Genomic DNA, 14,818 nt, shown 5'->3' with positions numbered 1-14,818 from the left:
GTTGTGCGGGCCCAGAAACGCAAGACCCTGACAAGTCCTGCAGCAGAGGTTTGTCCCCAGCTGGCCTGATCGCAGAGCCCTTTTTTTTTTACAGAGCAGCCTCTGGGACATGTGGTCCTGGTTTATGGCTTTACAGTGTTGTACACCAGGCTGCCGTCATGTCTCTGTTTTCTTTTCTCTTGAACTGTGCTCCTCTTCCTGCCATGAACCTCATTATATTGAATCAGAGCCATGCCTGAGATATGTCACAGTGGCTCATATTTATTGGGTGCTCCCCACCACCACAAGCTGCCACAGTTCCTTTTATACTCGTAACCATCCTCCAAGGCAGGTGAGTATCATCCTGATTTAAGGGAGAAGGAAACTGAGGCAGAGAGGTTGGAAACATGCCCTGGCTTACCCCTCTAGTTAGTACAGATCTAGAATTGAGCCCAGGCAGTCTGGCTCTGGGTGCCTTCGATTTAATCACTGTGGAATGAGTGCAGGAGCCTCAAATACTATTTATTTAGGAGAATTTCTATCAGAGGTCACATCCAGCACACTGAGCTCCTTGTCTTTTTGCAGACCCGGCAGTGTATGGGGTCTTTGACACTATTGGTACCACAGAGCTTGGATCCTATCTGGCCCCAATTTTTTGCTCTGCAGAGGCTGGGCCTGCAGAGTCCCACTTTGTGGGTTCTCGACAATCCTAGGCCCTCTTCTCCTGTTGCCTAAGAGGTCTGGGACTTTCTGCTCAAACGGGCGCCCTCTGGTGGTCAGGGTGCAACTTTCTTTGCAGCCTTTCTGCCCTGGGCTTGCCAGAGCTGGAGGGCATGTGCACTCCCAGGATCTGGAGACTCCCTTTCCAGTCCCACTGATGCTGGGCTCCTAGGTCAGTGTGGGTGCAGGGTCTGGAAAACCCAGATTTTGGGGGCACTTTTAAGCAGAGGGACCCATTTGTAAAGGGGGTAAATCACAGTGCCTGCCTTGCCGGTCCATGTTAAAACTCAAACAAAACACTGTGGGAAGCAGTAGTGCAGGCCTGGTACCAGCCACCCAATAAATGGCGGCTGCCACGTTCTGTCATTTCCATGTCTAGCAAACACCGCAGGTGGTAGCACTCTGTCTGTCTGTGATTCAGACCAGCATGTACCCCGTGAGGTACTTCAGGTCTTCATCACCCTGTTTGAACTTACAACTCCAGGGACCCTGGGACTAAGCACATCCTGGCAGAGGGCAGTAAGGGCTCCCCAGATTCTTTTCCTATGCCTTTCCAATGTGCTGACCCCGAGCTTATTGCTCTGCAGGCCTGACTGTGTGTAATTCTCCGTGGAAAGCAAGCACTTTATTATCAACCAAGGTGTGGAGGCTCAGAAGTTTTGAATGGGTGTGTAGAGTGACAGCTGTAAATCAGAGCCGACATGCTCATGCTTGCTAACCTAATCCCAGGTGAGCAAAATGACTAGACGCGGAACTGAGATCCCGAGAACAGATGTAGTGTTCCAAGGTCATCCAGCTGGTCATCATCTTAGACTAGTCTAGGCCTTCTGATTTCTGGATCGAGGTTTCTTTCCTTGGACTGCATGAGCCCATTGGAAAGCTTGGTGTCTCCTGAGTAGATCCTTCATGCTGAGGACAGGAGGGATTCCCTCCCATGGGGCGAGACTGAGATGGGGGTCAGTCTCAGTCACGTGAGGCTTATACTCCCTTCCTGTCCCCAGCTGGTTCCTTTCATTGCCAACTGGGGTGGACGATCAGCCACTTGGCTTTCTCCCTTTTTTGACATCTTCCAGCTGGGGCAGCTGGCTGGGCTGTGAGTTTCTGGCAGTCAACTCCAGGTTGGGGCTTTGAAATGGGATCCACACTCCCTGTCCTCACCTCCCTTCCTCCCCCCTTTGGCATGTGGTCCAGTGTGGTCTCCCAGGACACAGCAGATGATAGACCTGGCCTGAAAGGTTGTCACCCCCACCACCTAGCTCTCACCCAGCCCAAACCATTCCCATCTGGGGCCAGTGCTGGTCTGACTCGGTGGGGAGCCTGGGACTGGGGGATGTGGCCTCTCAGAACAGGATCTGCTTTGACCCTCAATACCCGAGGTGGGCTCAGGACAGAGGGGGCAGCCGGCAGGTGTGCCTAGTGAGTGAAGAATGAGGAAAGCAGGCTTCTTATCACAGTTCTCAAGGCAGGGCCGTGTAGTGCCTTAATGGAAACTGGAAAGAAATGCTCGTGTGGGGAGGAGATGAGTAATAGCCCCGCTCTGAGCAGAGGCAGCTCTGCTTGGGGACAACTCAGCCCTCCCCCGGCCATCTCTCCAGGTCCCTGCTGCGACCTGCTTCCCTCTCCCCTTGGGTGACCTTTCTCTATCCTTGCTCTGCCCCACCCACCTACTCCCCACTCGGAAGCCAGATGGAGCTTTTTAAAATGCACATTCAAACCTGTCACTCTCTCTTCAAAACCCTTTGATGGGTCTTTGTTGGCTGCTTCCAGCCACTTCATGCCTCCAGTGACCTGCAGCTCTGGCCACAGCTGACCTCTCTGCCTCATCTCCTCCTCTTCCTCCGGACCACTCTGCACTGGGCCTTTGCACTGGTATCCTTTGAACTTGGCCCTTTACCTCCCTCCTACTTGATGTTTATTCATTCTCTAAATCTTAATTCAAAAGCCCCTTTCCTGGAAAGCCTTTCGTGAGCCAGCTGGTTATACCCAGTTATCTATTCTTCTAGAACTGTGACTGTCCGCTGTGCAGAGCCACACTGAGGTTTTATGTTTATTTTTATGGTTTTGATTGAAGTCTCTCGTCCTTGCTGGACTCTAAGGTTCATGAGGGTGGGAACCAAGTCTGTGTTTTCTCACTTGTGTCCCTGACACTTTGCATAGTGCCTGGTGTGGAAAACAGCTGTGGGTGAACAAATGAAACCTCTATTAAACGGCTCTCATGTACCAGGTGCTGGGAGCTGTCCTTTCATCATTTTTAAAAATCCACTTATCAAACATGTGTTTGATCCCACTGGGTGTAAAGCCTGGATTGGGTAGCAGGGATCCAAAGGTGGCGATAACATAGCCTCTGCCCTCAGAGGGTGCAGACTGATGGGAGAGAGCACCTGAGCGGGCAGCACAGCATTCAGGGTGAGAAGTGCTGCAACTGAGGCTGTGGTCCCAGGGTGGTCAGTGCAGAGAAGAGGGTGTGATGCATTGGGTTTTAAAGGATGAGCAGGAGTTTGCCAGGCCAAGACAGAATGGAACTGGCACAGGGACAAGAACAAATTGTACCACATCTAGAGGCAGGCGACTCGGGGAGTGAAGGGTGGCGTGAAGGAGCAGGGGTGTGAGCCTAGGGAAGGGGACTGTGGGGGCTGTCGGCAGATCCCCGAGGAATGGGCAGCAGACCCTGGAAGGAAAAGAGAGGCATGGAGAGCTAGATTCTTGGGGCGGGGAAGCGACTGGCCTTAGGGTGCTGGGGGCATATGGAGGGGTGGGAATGCTGAGTGTCTTTGTTCCTGTCGCCCCCATGGATACCTCCTCTTTGATCTCTTTTCCACTGGCATTTTCCCAAGACTCTCCTGAAGACAGGGCTGTGTGGCATAAGCCCATTTGGAAACCCCAGGCAGGCCCAGTGTATGGACTCCAGGCTCAGACCCTCTGACTGCAAATTGGGGTCCTCCTGATCCCTGTGTGACTTTGGGTAGTACTCTCCTAAAGCCTCAGTTTCCTTTGTGAAGGGCATAGCAAAGGGGCCTGCCCTCCAGGCTGGCATGAGGACAGAATGAGCTGGCTTTGTTCTGAGCACTTTGCTGGCCTTAACACTCACCCTCCTCTACCACCCCCACCCCCAGGAGGTAGTTTTCATCCCTTCCCACATTTTATAGCAGAGGAAACTGAGGCACGGAAAGCTTGTGTGACTTGCCTAAGACCAGGCAGCCTAGTGGCAGACTTCATGCGCTTCAGCTGCTGGAGTGTGTGGTTTTGGGGCAGTGACGTTGTGTCTCTGGGCAAGGTGCCCTCTGTGAGATGGCAGTGACAGCCACCCCTCCACCTGGTCACTGTGAGGATTAGCAGCACCCCTGCGAGGGCAGCGCACAGTCACAAACAGCCTGGCTCTGGTGCGCGCGTCCTGTGTGGCTGGTATGGTCTCTGGTGGGGGAGCTGGTTTCCACTGCTTGGCACAGAGACAGGGAGATGGGCAGCTTCCATGTGAGTGAACATTAGTGATATTACCCCTGGGAGCCTGTGGCCACTGGGGTTCTGGATCTGATACCCACTCCCCCCCACTGCAGGCCAACGAGAACAGCCTGCTGAGCGCGCAGCTCAAGGGCTTCCCCCTGTTCCTGCACTCGAACCTGGGCCTGAAGGACTGCAGCATCAACCCCAAGTCCCCTCTGCTCTACGTGATGAGGCCCAGTGAGGTGGAGAAGGGCGTGTTGCCAGGTGAGGACTGGACGGTATTCCAGTCAAACCACTCCACCTATGAGCCGGTGCTGTTGGCTAAGACACGCTCGTCCGAGTCCATCCCGCACCTGGGCGCGGACGCCGGCCTGCATGCCGCACTGCATGCCACGGTGGTCCAGGACCTGGGCCTCCACGATGGGATCCAGCGCGTGCTGTTCGGCAACAACCTCAACTTCTGGCTGCACAAGCTTGTCTTTGTTGACGCCGTGGCCTTCCTCACTGGCAAGCGCCTGTCGCTGCCTTTGGATCGCTATATCCTGGTGGACATCGATGACATCTTTGTGGGCAAGGAGGGCACGCGCATGAAGGTGGAGGACGTGAAGGTATGTCCCAGCGCCCGGCAGGTCCAGCCTTCTGAGCCTCTTCTGGCGTGGCTGTCTGCGTCCACCCGGGCTGTCGGCCCTTCCCTCAGTCAGTTGGCTTCACTCATTGTCTTAGTAGATGTCGGTGTCATTTAAAATTCTGCCGACATAGTGAATGTGGAGGGGTTTTGCATCTGGAGTGTGTCACTCTAGGGAGGAAGAGACCCGGTCACTGAAACAGAGATGGGAGGAGGGTCATTTATCTGCCTTTTCATCCAGACACGGTTTTAACTCTCCAAAAATGTTTCTGTCAGTGCCAGAGCTCCCGCAAATCTCTTCAAACAAGAATTAGAGCTTGAGTCAGGCTGAAGGCATATTTTAACTGATAGTGGAATGCATGTGTTTAACTCAAAAAGTGTTTACCAAACTAAACTTTGTATAAAAGCATTTTGCAGACCACAGAATTTTATACAAATGTCAACTATCGCTGTTAAAGACAAGTCTGTAAGTTAAGACTATTAAGCAATCTTTAAAATGGTTTTCATCTTCTTGCTGTTTCACTCAAAGCTGTTTGCACGGAAGCATCGCTAGCATCAGTGGAGAAGTCAGCGTTGCTGTGAGCAGAGAAGCCGTCACATCTGGCCCAGTGAAACAAAACAGGGGGTTATATTCTAGATGCCCTGCCCCTGGTCCTGGCCCTGCCCCTGGCCACTGCACAGAGAACTGTGCAGTGTTAGCAAATGTCAGCAACATATTAGCACAGAAGTAAGATTTCTTTTTGAAGTGAGGTGGACAATTGAAGAAGAGACTTGTAGAAGGAATGCCTTTCTCACTGAGTGATTTGGGGTTGGATGCTGTGTTCTCTGTCCACCCGATGCAAGGCCGGGTGGGGTGCAGCCTTCTGCCTTGGGCAATTGTGGGCTCTGCCCTTCCTTACCCATCCAGAGGTGCAGAGCAGGGCAGCTGGCATTGAGAGCCTCAGCACTGTCTGGGGAGTCAAGACCTGCACTTAGATTTTACTTTCACCCTGACTGACTGATGACTTGGGCCAGTCCTTTCCTATCTCTGGGCCTCAGTGGTAAAATGACAAGATGGGGTAGATGGGAGGTTTCCTGGTGCAGCAGGAGTTTCACAGAGCTTAGAGCTGGTGGGCCAGGTAGGCCCCTCTACGCATCCTGCTTCCTCCTGAGAATCAGCCCCTCCAGGGCTGTCCCATTGAAAGGAAGTTTTTAGATGACTCCCATTGAACCTTCCAGCTCTGAGGCTTTACATAATGCTATGACCAACCTCCAGCAAAGTAGACTTGTGTTTTCTATGTGGGGTAGGTGGCCCCACCTGCCCTCTCCAATGGTAACCTAGCTTTTTGCCCAGAGTAAGTCTTGAGACTGGGCCAGCGTTGACTCCACCTGGAACAAAGACCATGGGCTCACCATGTCCCTCTTGACCCTCAGAGTTGTCGTTTTTGGTTTTCATTTCCCCCATTTTTAGAGTGAGAATAATGAAGATGTTTGTGCCGTTTCTGTCTCTTACAGAGAGGCGGCTCTCCCGAGCACTCCGGGCACAGTAAGCGCAGCACCATCCAGGCTCCCACTTGCTGTAAATGGCCCACCATCAGGAAGGGCAGAGATGTTTTTTTTCTCTCTTAACCCCATGCACCAGCTACACAGAGCCTTCCTCTCCGAGCACGAAGGTCGCCATACTAGCTTGTATGGGCTGTGCAGCAATTGTAACCAAATTTATTTGAGGCTTGGCCAGTGCCCCACTCAAAGCTATTTGCTTTCAGTCCTTTCTCTGTGTTGCCTCATCTGATCCTCATGGCAGCTCTGTGGGTCGGGTGTTGCTGCGAGTCCCGTCTCACAGAAGAGGAAGCTGAGGCTAAGAGAGATGTGGTAACCTGACCAAGGCTGCACAGCTGGCGCCTGCCTGTCTCCCAGGCGTGCGTGGCCTTAGTGAGATGCCAGTGGAAGTGCAAGAGGACCAGGAGTATGAGTTTGCAAAGTGCTTTCATGACATAATGGGCGCTTGAAGTTTTCTTAGCATAGGAATGTTTTGATTCCCAACCACACCTTTGTGTCCACCCACACTTTACTGGGGCCTGGAGAAGTTACAAATCTTTTTGGAAGGACATGCCACAGAACTGGGCTAGGGCCTGGGCCTTCCCTTGCTGGGGCCTGTGGAGGGGGCAGCAGTCTGGCGTCATGGGTGTGGGACCCACGTCATCACCTAGAGCTCCTCACTCCTCAAGGACCCGTGCAGGCCTCAGGGCTCCACTGCTGCCGTCTTCGCCATCCTAATGTCAGGCACAGTCCTGCATTCTCCTCCCCCTGACCCCCGGCAGACTTTGTCAGTGATCTTGCAGCAGTCACACCCTCCGGGGTGCTTGGTGGAAGGAGGGGGATCTCTTGGCTTTCTCACACTGCTCTTTTCCTCCTTTGTCCTTCCTAGGCCCTGTTTGACACCCAGAACGAACTCCGCACACACATCCCCAACTTCACTTTCAACATGGGCTACTCAGGGAAATTCTTCCACACAGGTAAGGCCTGACTCTGCCCCCAGCAACTTCCAAGGGATCCTCAGCCACTGGACCCCTAGAGCACAGTGTCAGGGGGCAGCCAGGGACCAGTGGCCTGCTTTAAGGGTGTCTTTGACCTCTGTGGCCTCCCTGAGCCAACAGCCCCAGCGAATCTATCGGGACAGAAGCCACACTCGCCTCTCTCTCTCATCTCCACCCCATCCCACCTTTTAATGTTATTGTAGCATTTATGCTTTAAAAGCTAATTGAATTTTAAGAACAGAAATACATACTATAGGATGTGAAAACACCCTATAATTGTACCCACCTCAGAGGTGACCACTGTCCTGGTTGATTTTTCTAGTCTTGGCTCTCATTGGCCACCCTCGGGCACCTCACTGCAGCGTGCACCCTTGGCCACCCACTGCACGGGCCCCAGGATGGCAGCCGCTCTTGAATTCTAGGCAAAATCCAATTAGCCTACAATTTGGGGCCAAATGTACAAAATAGTCCCCAGGCCCAATCTGAACCCTTCTGGGTGATCTCTGCATTTTTTGATATTCTCAGCCTTAGCATATGGGATATTTTGTGGTGATAGGTATGTGACAGAGGGTTAAAGATCTAGTATATACAAAGAACTGCAAATCAGTAAGTAAAACATAAAGGGCCCAATGGAAATACAGGAAGAAACCCTTGAGATCTTTGCCCCCAAACCCCACATGACACGCATGCACCTGTGGGCCCAGAGGGGAGAACGTGGGGAGACCAGTGAGTCAAGGCCACACTCTAGGCCAGCCCAGGACCCCCTAGACCCCATATGCTCCATGCTGTAGCCCAGGTGCCTGCTGTGAGCCGTCTGTGCCCTGGCCGGGGGGAGGGTGGCACAGCAACCGGGCTGAGCTGCCTGTGCCCTGCGCAGGTACCGATGCCGAGGACGCTGGGGACGACCTGCTGCTGTCCTATGTGAAGGAGTTCTGGTGGTTCCCCCACATGTGGAGCCACATGCAGCCCCACCTTTTCCACAACCAGTCAGTGCTGGCTGAGCAGATGGCCCTGAACAAGAAGTTCGCTGTCGTGAGTAAGATTCCCTATAGGCAGTCCCAGGCGGGCGAGGGGCCGGGCTGGGACAGGGCTGTTGGCCTCTCTGCCTTTGTAGTTTGGTCTGTCAGCTTTTTATGAATGTCCTGAAACCCACTGTCTCGCTCACGTCTCCTAGAGCGCCCCAGGGACGGTTATTGATAGCCTGACTCTTAGACAAGAGGCTGGAGCTCAGGGAAGCCACATTCACCAAGGGGTCCCAAGGACTTAGATCCAAGCCTGCCTATTTCTGAAGGCCGACCTCTTACCTTCAGACTGGGGCAGGTGCTCAGCTGAGCGGGAACAGGGCCTGTGTCCTCAGCTTGGGCCCACCAGCCAAGTTCTTTTTTCCCTGAGTAATATGTTACAATATGTGAAATAATTCTGAATCCTGGCAGGATTAAAATATAAGAAGAGGCCCAGAGAGGCAGGACAAGCCTGTTCCTTGTTTCTCTAGCGGGGGTGCTAGAAGGCTCGCACACAGGGCAGAGTCAGAGTTCTGGCCCAGCCACCCATACTGAGATCCCGAGGCTCCCTCCGTGGGCCTTAACGTCCCACCTGTACTGGAGATCATGGACCCATAGCATTGCGGTTCTAGTCTTTGATTTCTCTCCCATTCTATAAAGGGGAAAGAAGGCCCAGAGGGGAAGAAATCCCATGCTTATCCTACCCTGGCCCTCCTCTCTCCAGGAGCATGGCATTCCCACCGACATGGGGTACGCAGTGGCGCCCCACCACTCGGGTGTGTACCCTGTGCATGTGCAGCTGTATGAGGCCTGGAAGCAGGTGTGGGGCATCCGTGTGACCAGCACAGAGGAGTACCCTCACCTGAAGCCGGCCCGCTACCGCCGTGGCTTCATTCACAATGGCATCATGGTGAGTGGACCCTGGCGGGCAGCCCCGGAGGGGTGTGTGCTTGTTGCCCTGGGAAGCATGGCATCAGTGAGCTGGTTAGGGACTTCAGGGCTGTCTCTGCTGTCCGCTGTGGCATCTGAAGCTCTGTCACAGGGAAGGTGGCTGCCAGGCGACATGCCCATCTCATGAGCTCCTTCTGAGCTTTGGTGATAGAATGAGCATTCTCTAAAGGGGTTTCTGTGCCAGTCATTTGTTTGCTTATTTAAACAGTATTCATGGACTTCTTCTGTGTCTGTCCCTTTTTTCGGCACTGGGAATGCAAAGGTGCACAAAACCAACACAATCCCTGCTCTTGCAGATTGGACATTCCAGGGCAGGAGACAGTGTGTATTCTTAATTGTGCAAAGTGTGTAGCGGTCCAGTGGTGCTAAGTGCCAGCAGAGGAGAGACGTGCCTGGGAAGAGGAGTTGCTTTGAGGTGGTTGGGGGCCCTTCTTGGGGATGAGCCATGCTGCTCTGTGAGGAAGAGCATTCAAGGCAGAGAAACAAGTGCAAAGGCCTGGAGGTAGGCTGGTGCGGGGAGCATTTGAGGACCAGCTAAGTGGACCGTCAGGCTGGAGTAGAGCGTGTGCACAGGAGGCTGTGGGAAAGAAGGCCAAGGAGGGTGGGCCAGGTTGTGCGTGGCCATGTAAAGCTATTGGACTGTAGCTTTTAGTCTCAGATGGGAGGTTTTGAATAACATGTTGTGACCTGACTCGTGTTTTTAATGGGTTGCCATCATTCTGGTTGCTGTGTGGGGCAGACTCTTCGGGACAAGGCAAGAAGCAGCGAGCTCAGTTAGGAGGCCGGTGCAGTGTTCAGAGGTGACAGTGGCTGAGGGCAAGATGTGGTGTGGGGACGTGATCAGATCCTTCACTTACTTAAGAGTTAGAGCCAACAGAATCTGTCTGTCCATGAGTTGGATGTAGGGTGAAGGGGAGAAACGAGTTGAGGATGGCTCCAAGGTTCTGGCTTGAGCCCCTGGGAGGATGAGTTATCATCACCTGAAGGAGGCAACCGTGGGAAGGCCAGGTCTGATGCATTTACTTCTTAGTCTGTCCGTCCATCCATGCATCCTCTTTAGTATGAGGTGCTTGTTTTCCTTCCAGGATGAGGGTCTGACAGGGAAGGCGCGTTCCCTGCTCTCTGGGGCCCAGTTTCATGAGAAGAGACAGGGAAGCAAGCAGTTCAATTGGGGCATGCCCAGGAGGGCTGGCAGGCCGGGCGCTGATGCTGTGAGAGCCGTTGCAGAGCAGGGCTGGAGGTGCTGCTTAGAGAGGGCCAGCACCCTAGCTGGGCAGACAGTCCAGGTGTCCCTGCCTGTCTCTTCCTCTGTTCCTTTGTACAAAGACTAGCAGTGGAGTACATGCAGTGGGCCTCTGGGCTCATGGGCCCCTGTCTAGGCCAAAGACCCTCGGTGCTGGGGCTGTGCAGCCCCAAGGGAGGCCATCTCTTAGAGGAGACCCCTGGTTGTTCTCTGAGGAAGGGTCTCCCTGCCATGATCCAGGCCTGGGTATGCCACTGCTCTGTCCTCCCACTCCCTCTCCAGGTCCTCCCACGGCAGACTTGTGGCCTCTTCACACACACCATCTTCTACAACGAGTACCCAGGGGGCTCTGGTGAGCTGGACAAGATCATCAATGGGGGCGAGCTCTTCCTCACTGTGCTTCTCAACCCTGTGAGTACTCCAGCCCCAACTGGTGCTGTGGGGGGCTGGGACAGCCCATGTGCAGCCAAGGCAGGGTGGGGGCCTTCCAGGGGGTAGGAAGCCCACCTTCCAGGCCTGGCTTTGTCACTCCTCTGTTGCATGATTTGGATAGAATCTGAGCTATCTTTCTCCCTTCATAATCTTGCTCTTCATTACAGTAACGTTAGTATTTGTGTCTGGATTCTTTTTCCAGTCTTTATATGTTGTATGTATTATGGGCTATCATTGTGTGTGTGTACAATATATGTATGTATGCACACATAATGAATATTCATATGTGAAGGTGTATGTTAATATTACAGATCAATATCTACTAATATACTATTAGTATTTTAAGGTACAATATATTAAACTTTATATATAAATATATATACTCACACACATTTTAAGCTATTAGTTGAGCTTTTTGGGCCTCTTTCTTTGTCTATAAAATGAGAATAGTCATTCATGCTTTAATGATATTAACTAGATATCAAATGGTGTTATTCAGCTTTGCAGTCACTTTGTGCTCCTTATCTTCCATGCACCAGCTCCCGCCCCTTTTGCCAAAACCCTAGAGAACACCCAAATCGCTGTGTTTCAGGGCAGCTTCCCATTCCGGGCTGTGATAGCCCTGGCTGGCAGACCCGCCTCTGCTGCCCCTGCCCCACCTGGGTCATGCCATGACTTTGATGACCCAGGTGAACCTTGGACTGGTCATCTGAGGGCCCTGCAAGCTGAAGGGTGGGAAGTGGGGTGAAGGTGACTCTGAAGCCGAGCAACCCCTGCCTCCCACCCCCACCCTGGTGCAGATCAGCATCTTCATGACGCACCTGTCCAATTACGGCAACGACCGCCTGGGCCTGTACACCTTCAAGCACCTGGTGCGCTTCCTGCACTCCTGGACCAACCTCCGGCTGCAGACACTACCCCCTGTGCAGCTGGCTCAGAAGTACTTCCAGATCTTCTCAGAGGAGAAGGACCCTCTCTGGCAGGTGGGTGTAGGGGCATGGGGGCCTGGAAGCTGGGATGGATTGCCCAGTACTCCAGACATGGGCGTGGCCCTCCCACCTGGGACTCGCTCTTGAGGGTAGACTTAGGGGTAAACATTGGCTCACCAGCTTGGGCACACTCATTACGGTTCTTATGCACACACACACACACACACCTCCACCCTGGGCATCACATGCATGTTCCTGCATAGTCTCCAAAAAAGCACTATTGAAAATTGTCAGTGAATGTGGTGTAGGTACATGGAGAAGGCAGCTGCTGGGCCTTGTTTAGACTCCAGGCCAGCTTCTGCATCCCCCTATCTCTTGCAGAATCTGAGCCATGGACAGGGAGGGTTAGGGCCCATTCTTGGGTGTGTCTGACCATGGGGGCGGTCAAAGATTGGAAGTAGGTATGAATGTGGTCTGCTTGCGGCATGTGACTCCACTGTCAGATCTTTCTAGACTTATGATAGGGTTATGTCACGACAAGCTCATCATAAATTGAAATTACTGCAAATTGAAAATGCATTTAATATGTCTAACCTACAGGACATCAGAGCTTAACCTCGCCTACCTTAAATGTGCTCTGAACACTTAAATTGCTTATATATCTGGGTAACATCATCTAATACAAAACCTACTTTATAATACAGTGTTGACTATTTCATGTAATTTACTGAATACTATACTAGAAGTTAAAGGCAATGCTTTAATTCAAAATTTGAAGTTCTACTTCTTCTCAATGCATATGATTTTTACACCATCATAAAGTCAAAAAATTCTAAGTTGAACCATTGTTAAGTTGGCTATAGTAACTCGGTAGTACCTAAGCCTAAACTATTTACCGCTGAGGCGGGGATGTGACAGGGACATGTGTAGTTATGTGCCTGTCAGGGCTTAAGCGCCACATGTCCATGTGTACTGGAGTTCATTTATTGGATCTTGGCTTCCCTGACTTTCCTTCTACTGTTGTTTTAGGACCCATGTGAGGACAAGCGCCATAAAGACATCTGGTCTAAGGAGAAGACATGTGACCGCTTCCCAAAGCTCCTCATCATTGGCCCCCAGAAAACAGGCAGGTCCCTCCACTGTGACTGGCCTCCATCGCCTACAGTCTCAGCCCAGAATTCTGGGGCCACCTGACCCTGGGTCCACTCCCTAATCATTGTCCACCTCCCCCAGGAAGTGGCGGTAAAGTTGGAGTACATAGGTGGGAAGGGGTGGAGAGTGGGCATAGAATTCTGTCTGAACTATAGCCTCAGGGGGCACTACCTGTGTCCTCATCTGGGCAGGAGGCCCAGAGCAGCTACTCGGCAGGTCTGAGCAGTGCCAGGCAAAACTGGTTCCATGTGGAGAACCATGATCAATTAATCTTGTCTGCCAGAGGCGTGGGTGGGAGAAGTGGTGACTTGGTTGCAAAGTATTTGCCAATCTCACACCCTATAAGGCAGGAATAGGTACTGCCATTGCAGATAAAAACTAAGAGCAGGTAAGGACTTCCCCTAATAACTGGCAGATCCAGGTGTTGAATCCCAGTCTGTATGAACCCAAAGCTTATACTTGTAATTAGCAAACTCTACTATGCTCTACTATGCATACTCTTGTATGCATAAATAAATAAATCTTTAAAAAAAGAAGAAGAAGATAGGGACTTGCCCAGGGTCTCTCAGTGAGTACTGGAAAGCTAGGAGCAGAACCTAGGACTTCAGACTCCATCTTTGTGCTCAGCTGCCTTCTGTCATTCACTGTAGCATATAAATAAGTCAGGCTCACATGCAAGAAAGGAGCCTCCTAAGGGAGAGGTGTGGCCTGAGCTGTCAGATAGGGCAAGGGGTGTGAGTGAGGGAAAGACCTCAGAAGAGGAGGCATTTGAGCTACATCTCTTAGCCCTTCAAGAATTCCACAACAAATGACAGGAGGGTCTGGAGCTCCCTTTTCTCCAAACTCCACTTGAGTTTTAGAGAGGACAGAGGCTCTGAGCTGGAAGCAAGTGTGAAGAGACACAAGTCAGGAGTTTGAGGAGACACAGGTCGGTAATGTGGCTGCTGGAGTATGGTGCTGAGAAGCATTGTAAGGCCACGTCCTTGTTTAGTGATGAAAAGTGCTGTGATTGATTAGTGATGTCTGCACTGAGTGTAGAAGTTGAAGTGTCCACACAAACACCGTGTATTTGCCACCCCGGGTTTATTATAATTCCTTCATCGTATGGATGAGGAAACTAAGCCTCAGAAGGCAGGGACGGCACAGCAGACCTCTCCTGTCTCACCCGCTCATCCCCTCAGCAGTGTATTTCAGTTAATCTGCCTGTTGTGTTCCCCACTCTGTCTCTGGTGAATCCTCTCAGCCCCCACACCTCTGGCCTATGCCTCAGTTCTTGTATGCATGAATAAATAAATCTTTAAAAAAAAAAAAAAAAGAAGCTAGGGACTTGCCCAGGGTCTCTCAGTGAGTACTGGAAAGCTAGGAGCAGAACCTAGGACTTCAAGACTCCATCTTTGTGCTCAGCTGCCTTCTGTCCTGCAGGCACCACAGCCCTCTACCTGTTCCTGGGCATGCACCCTGACCTCAGCAGCAACTACCCTAGCACCGAGACATTTGAGGAAATCCAGTTTTTTAATGGCCACAACTATCACAAAGGCATCGACTGGTGAGTTTCATCTACTGCGGGATGGGAAGACTGTTGCAGAACCCGCCCCGGGGGAGTTCTGCGTGGGTCACAGCAGGAAGCAGCTGGTGTTCACTCAACATGCAACTGAAGTTCCTGTAAACAGGGATAAAGTGTGTTGACTTTTGAGTCATGGAGTGGAAGCCTCATCACAGACAGGGCACTTGATGAGGAAGGCCTTTGCCCCTTTGCATTGTTGCCTGGAGTCAGAGGCTGCTTGAAGTCAGAGTCTAGCCCCTGTCTGGACTGCACAGAAACATCTGGA

The 14,818-nt window shown here is 52.0% G+C and overlaps 1 protein-coding gene across 7 annotated transcripts in view; it reads left to right on the top strand.

The window, feature by feature from the left end:
* NDST1 (N-deacetylase and N-sulfotransferase 1) overlaps window positions 1-14,818 on the top strand; it is a 56,496-nt gene that overhangs the window by 29,057 nt on the left and 12,621 nt on the right. For 6 of the 7 annotated variants that reach the window (XM_037508931.2, XM_037508934.2, XM_037508936.2 and 3 more), the window contains 8 exons: window positions 4,254-4,748; window positions 7,173-7,260; window positions 8,159-8,313; window positions 9,007-9,192; window positions 10,759-10,887; window positions 11,709-11,891; window positions 12,867-12,963; window positions 14,412-14,535. In XM_037508931.2, the coding sequence (XP_037364828.1) occupies window positions 4,254-4,748; window positions 7,173-7,260; window positions 8,159-8,313; window positions 9,007-9,192; window positions 10,759-10,887; window positions 11,709-11,891; window positions 12,867-12,963; window positions 14,412-14,535 (1,457 nt within the window). The remainder of the gene's footprint in view (window positions 1-4,253; window positions 4,749-7,172; window positions 7,261-8,158; window positions 8,314-9,006; window positions 9,193-10,758; window positions 10,888-11,708; window positions 11,892-12,866; window positions 12,964-14,411; window positions 14,536-14,818) is intronic. The other variant, XM_037508938.2, reaches the window with a different exon arrangement.

This window comes from Talpa occidentalis, unplaced genomic scaffold (genome assembly GCF_014898055.3).
Source record: "Talpa occidentalis isolate TD23 unplaced genomic scaffold, MPIMG_talOcc4v2.1 talOcc4.13, whole genome shotgun sequence".
Classification (NCBI taxonomy): Eukaryota; Metazoa; Chordata; class Mammalia; order Eulipotyphla; family Talpidae; genus Talpa; species Talpa occidentalis.
Note: the sequence above shows the minus strand (reverse complement) of the source record. Positions and strands in the feature narration are given on the sequence as shown.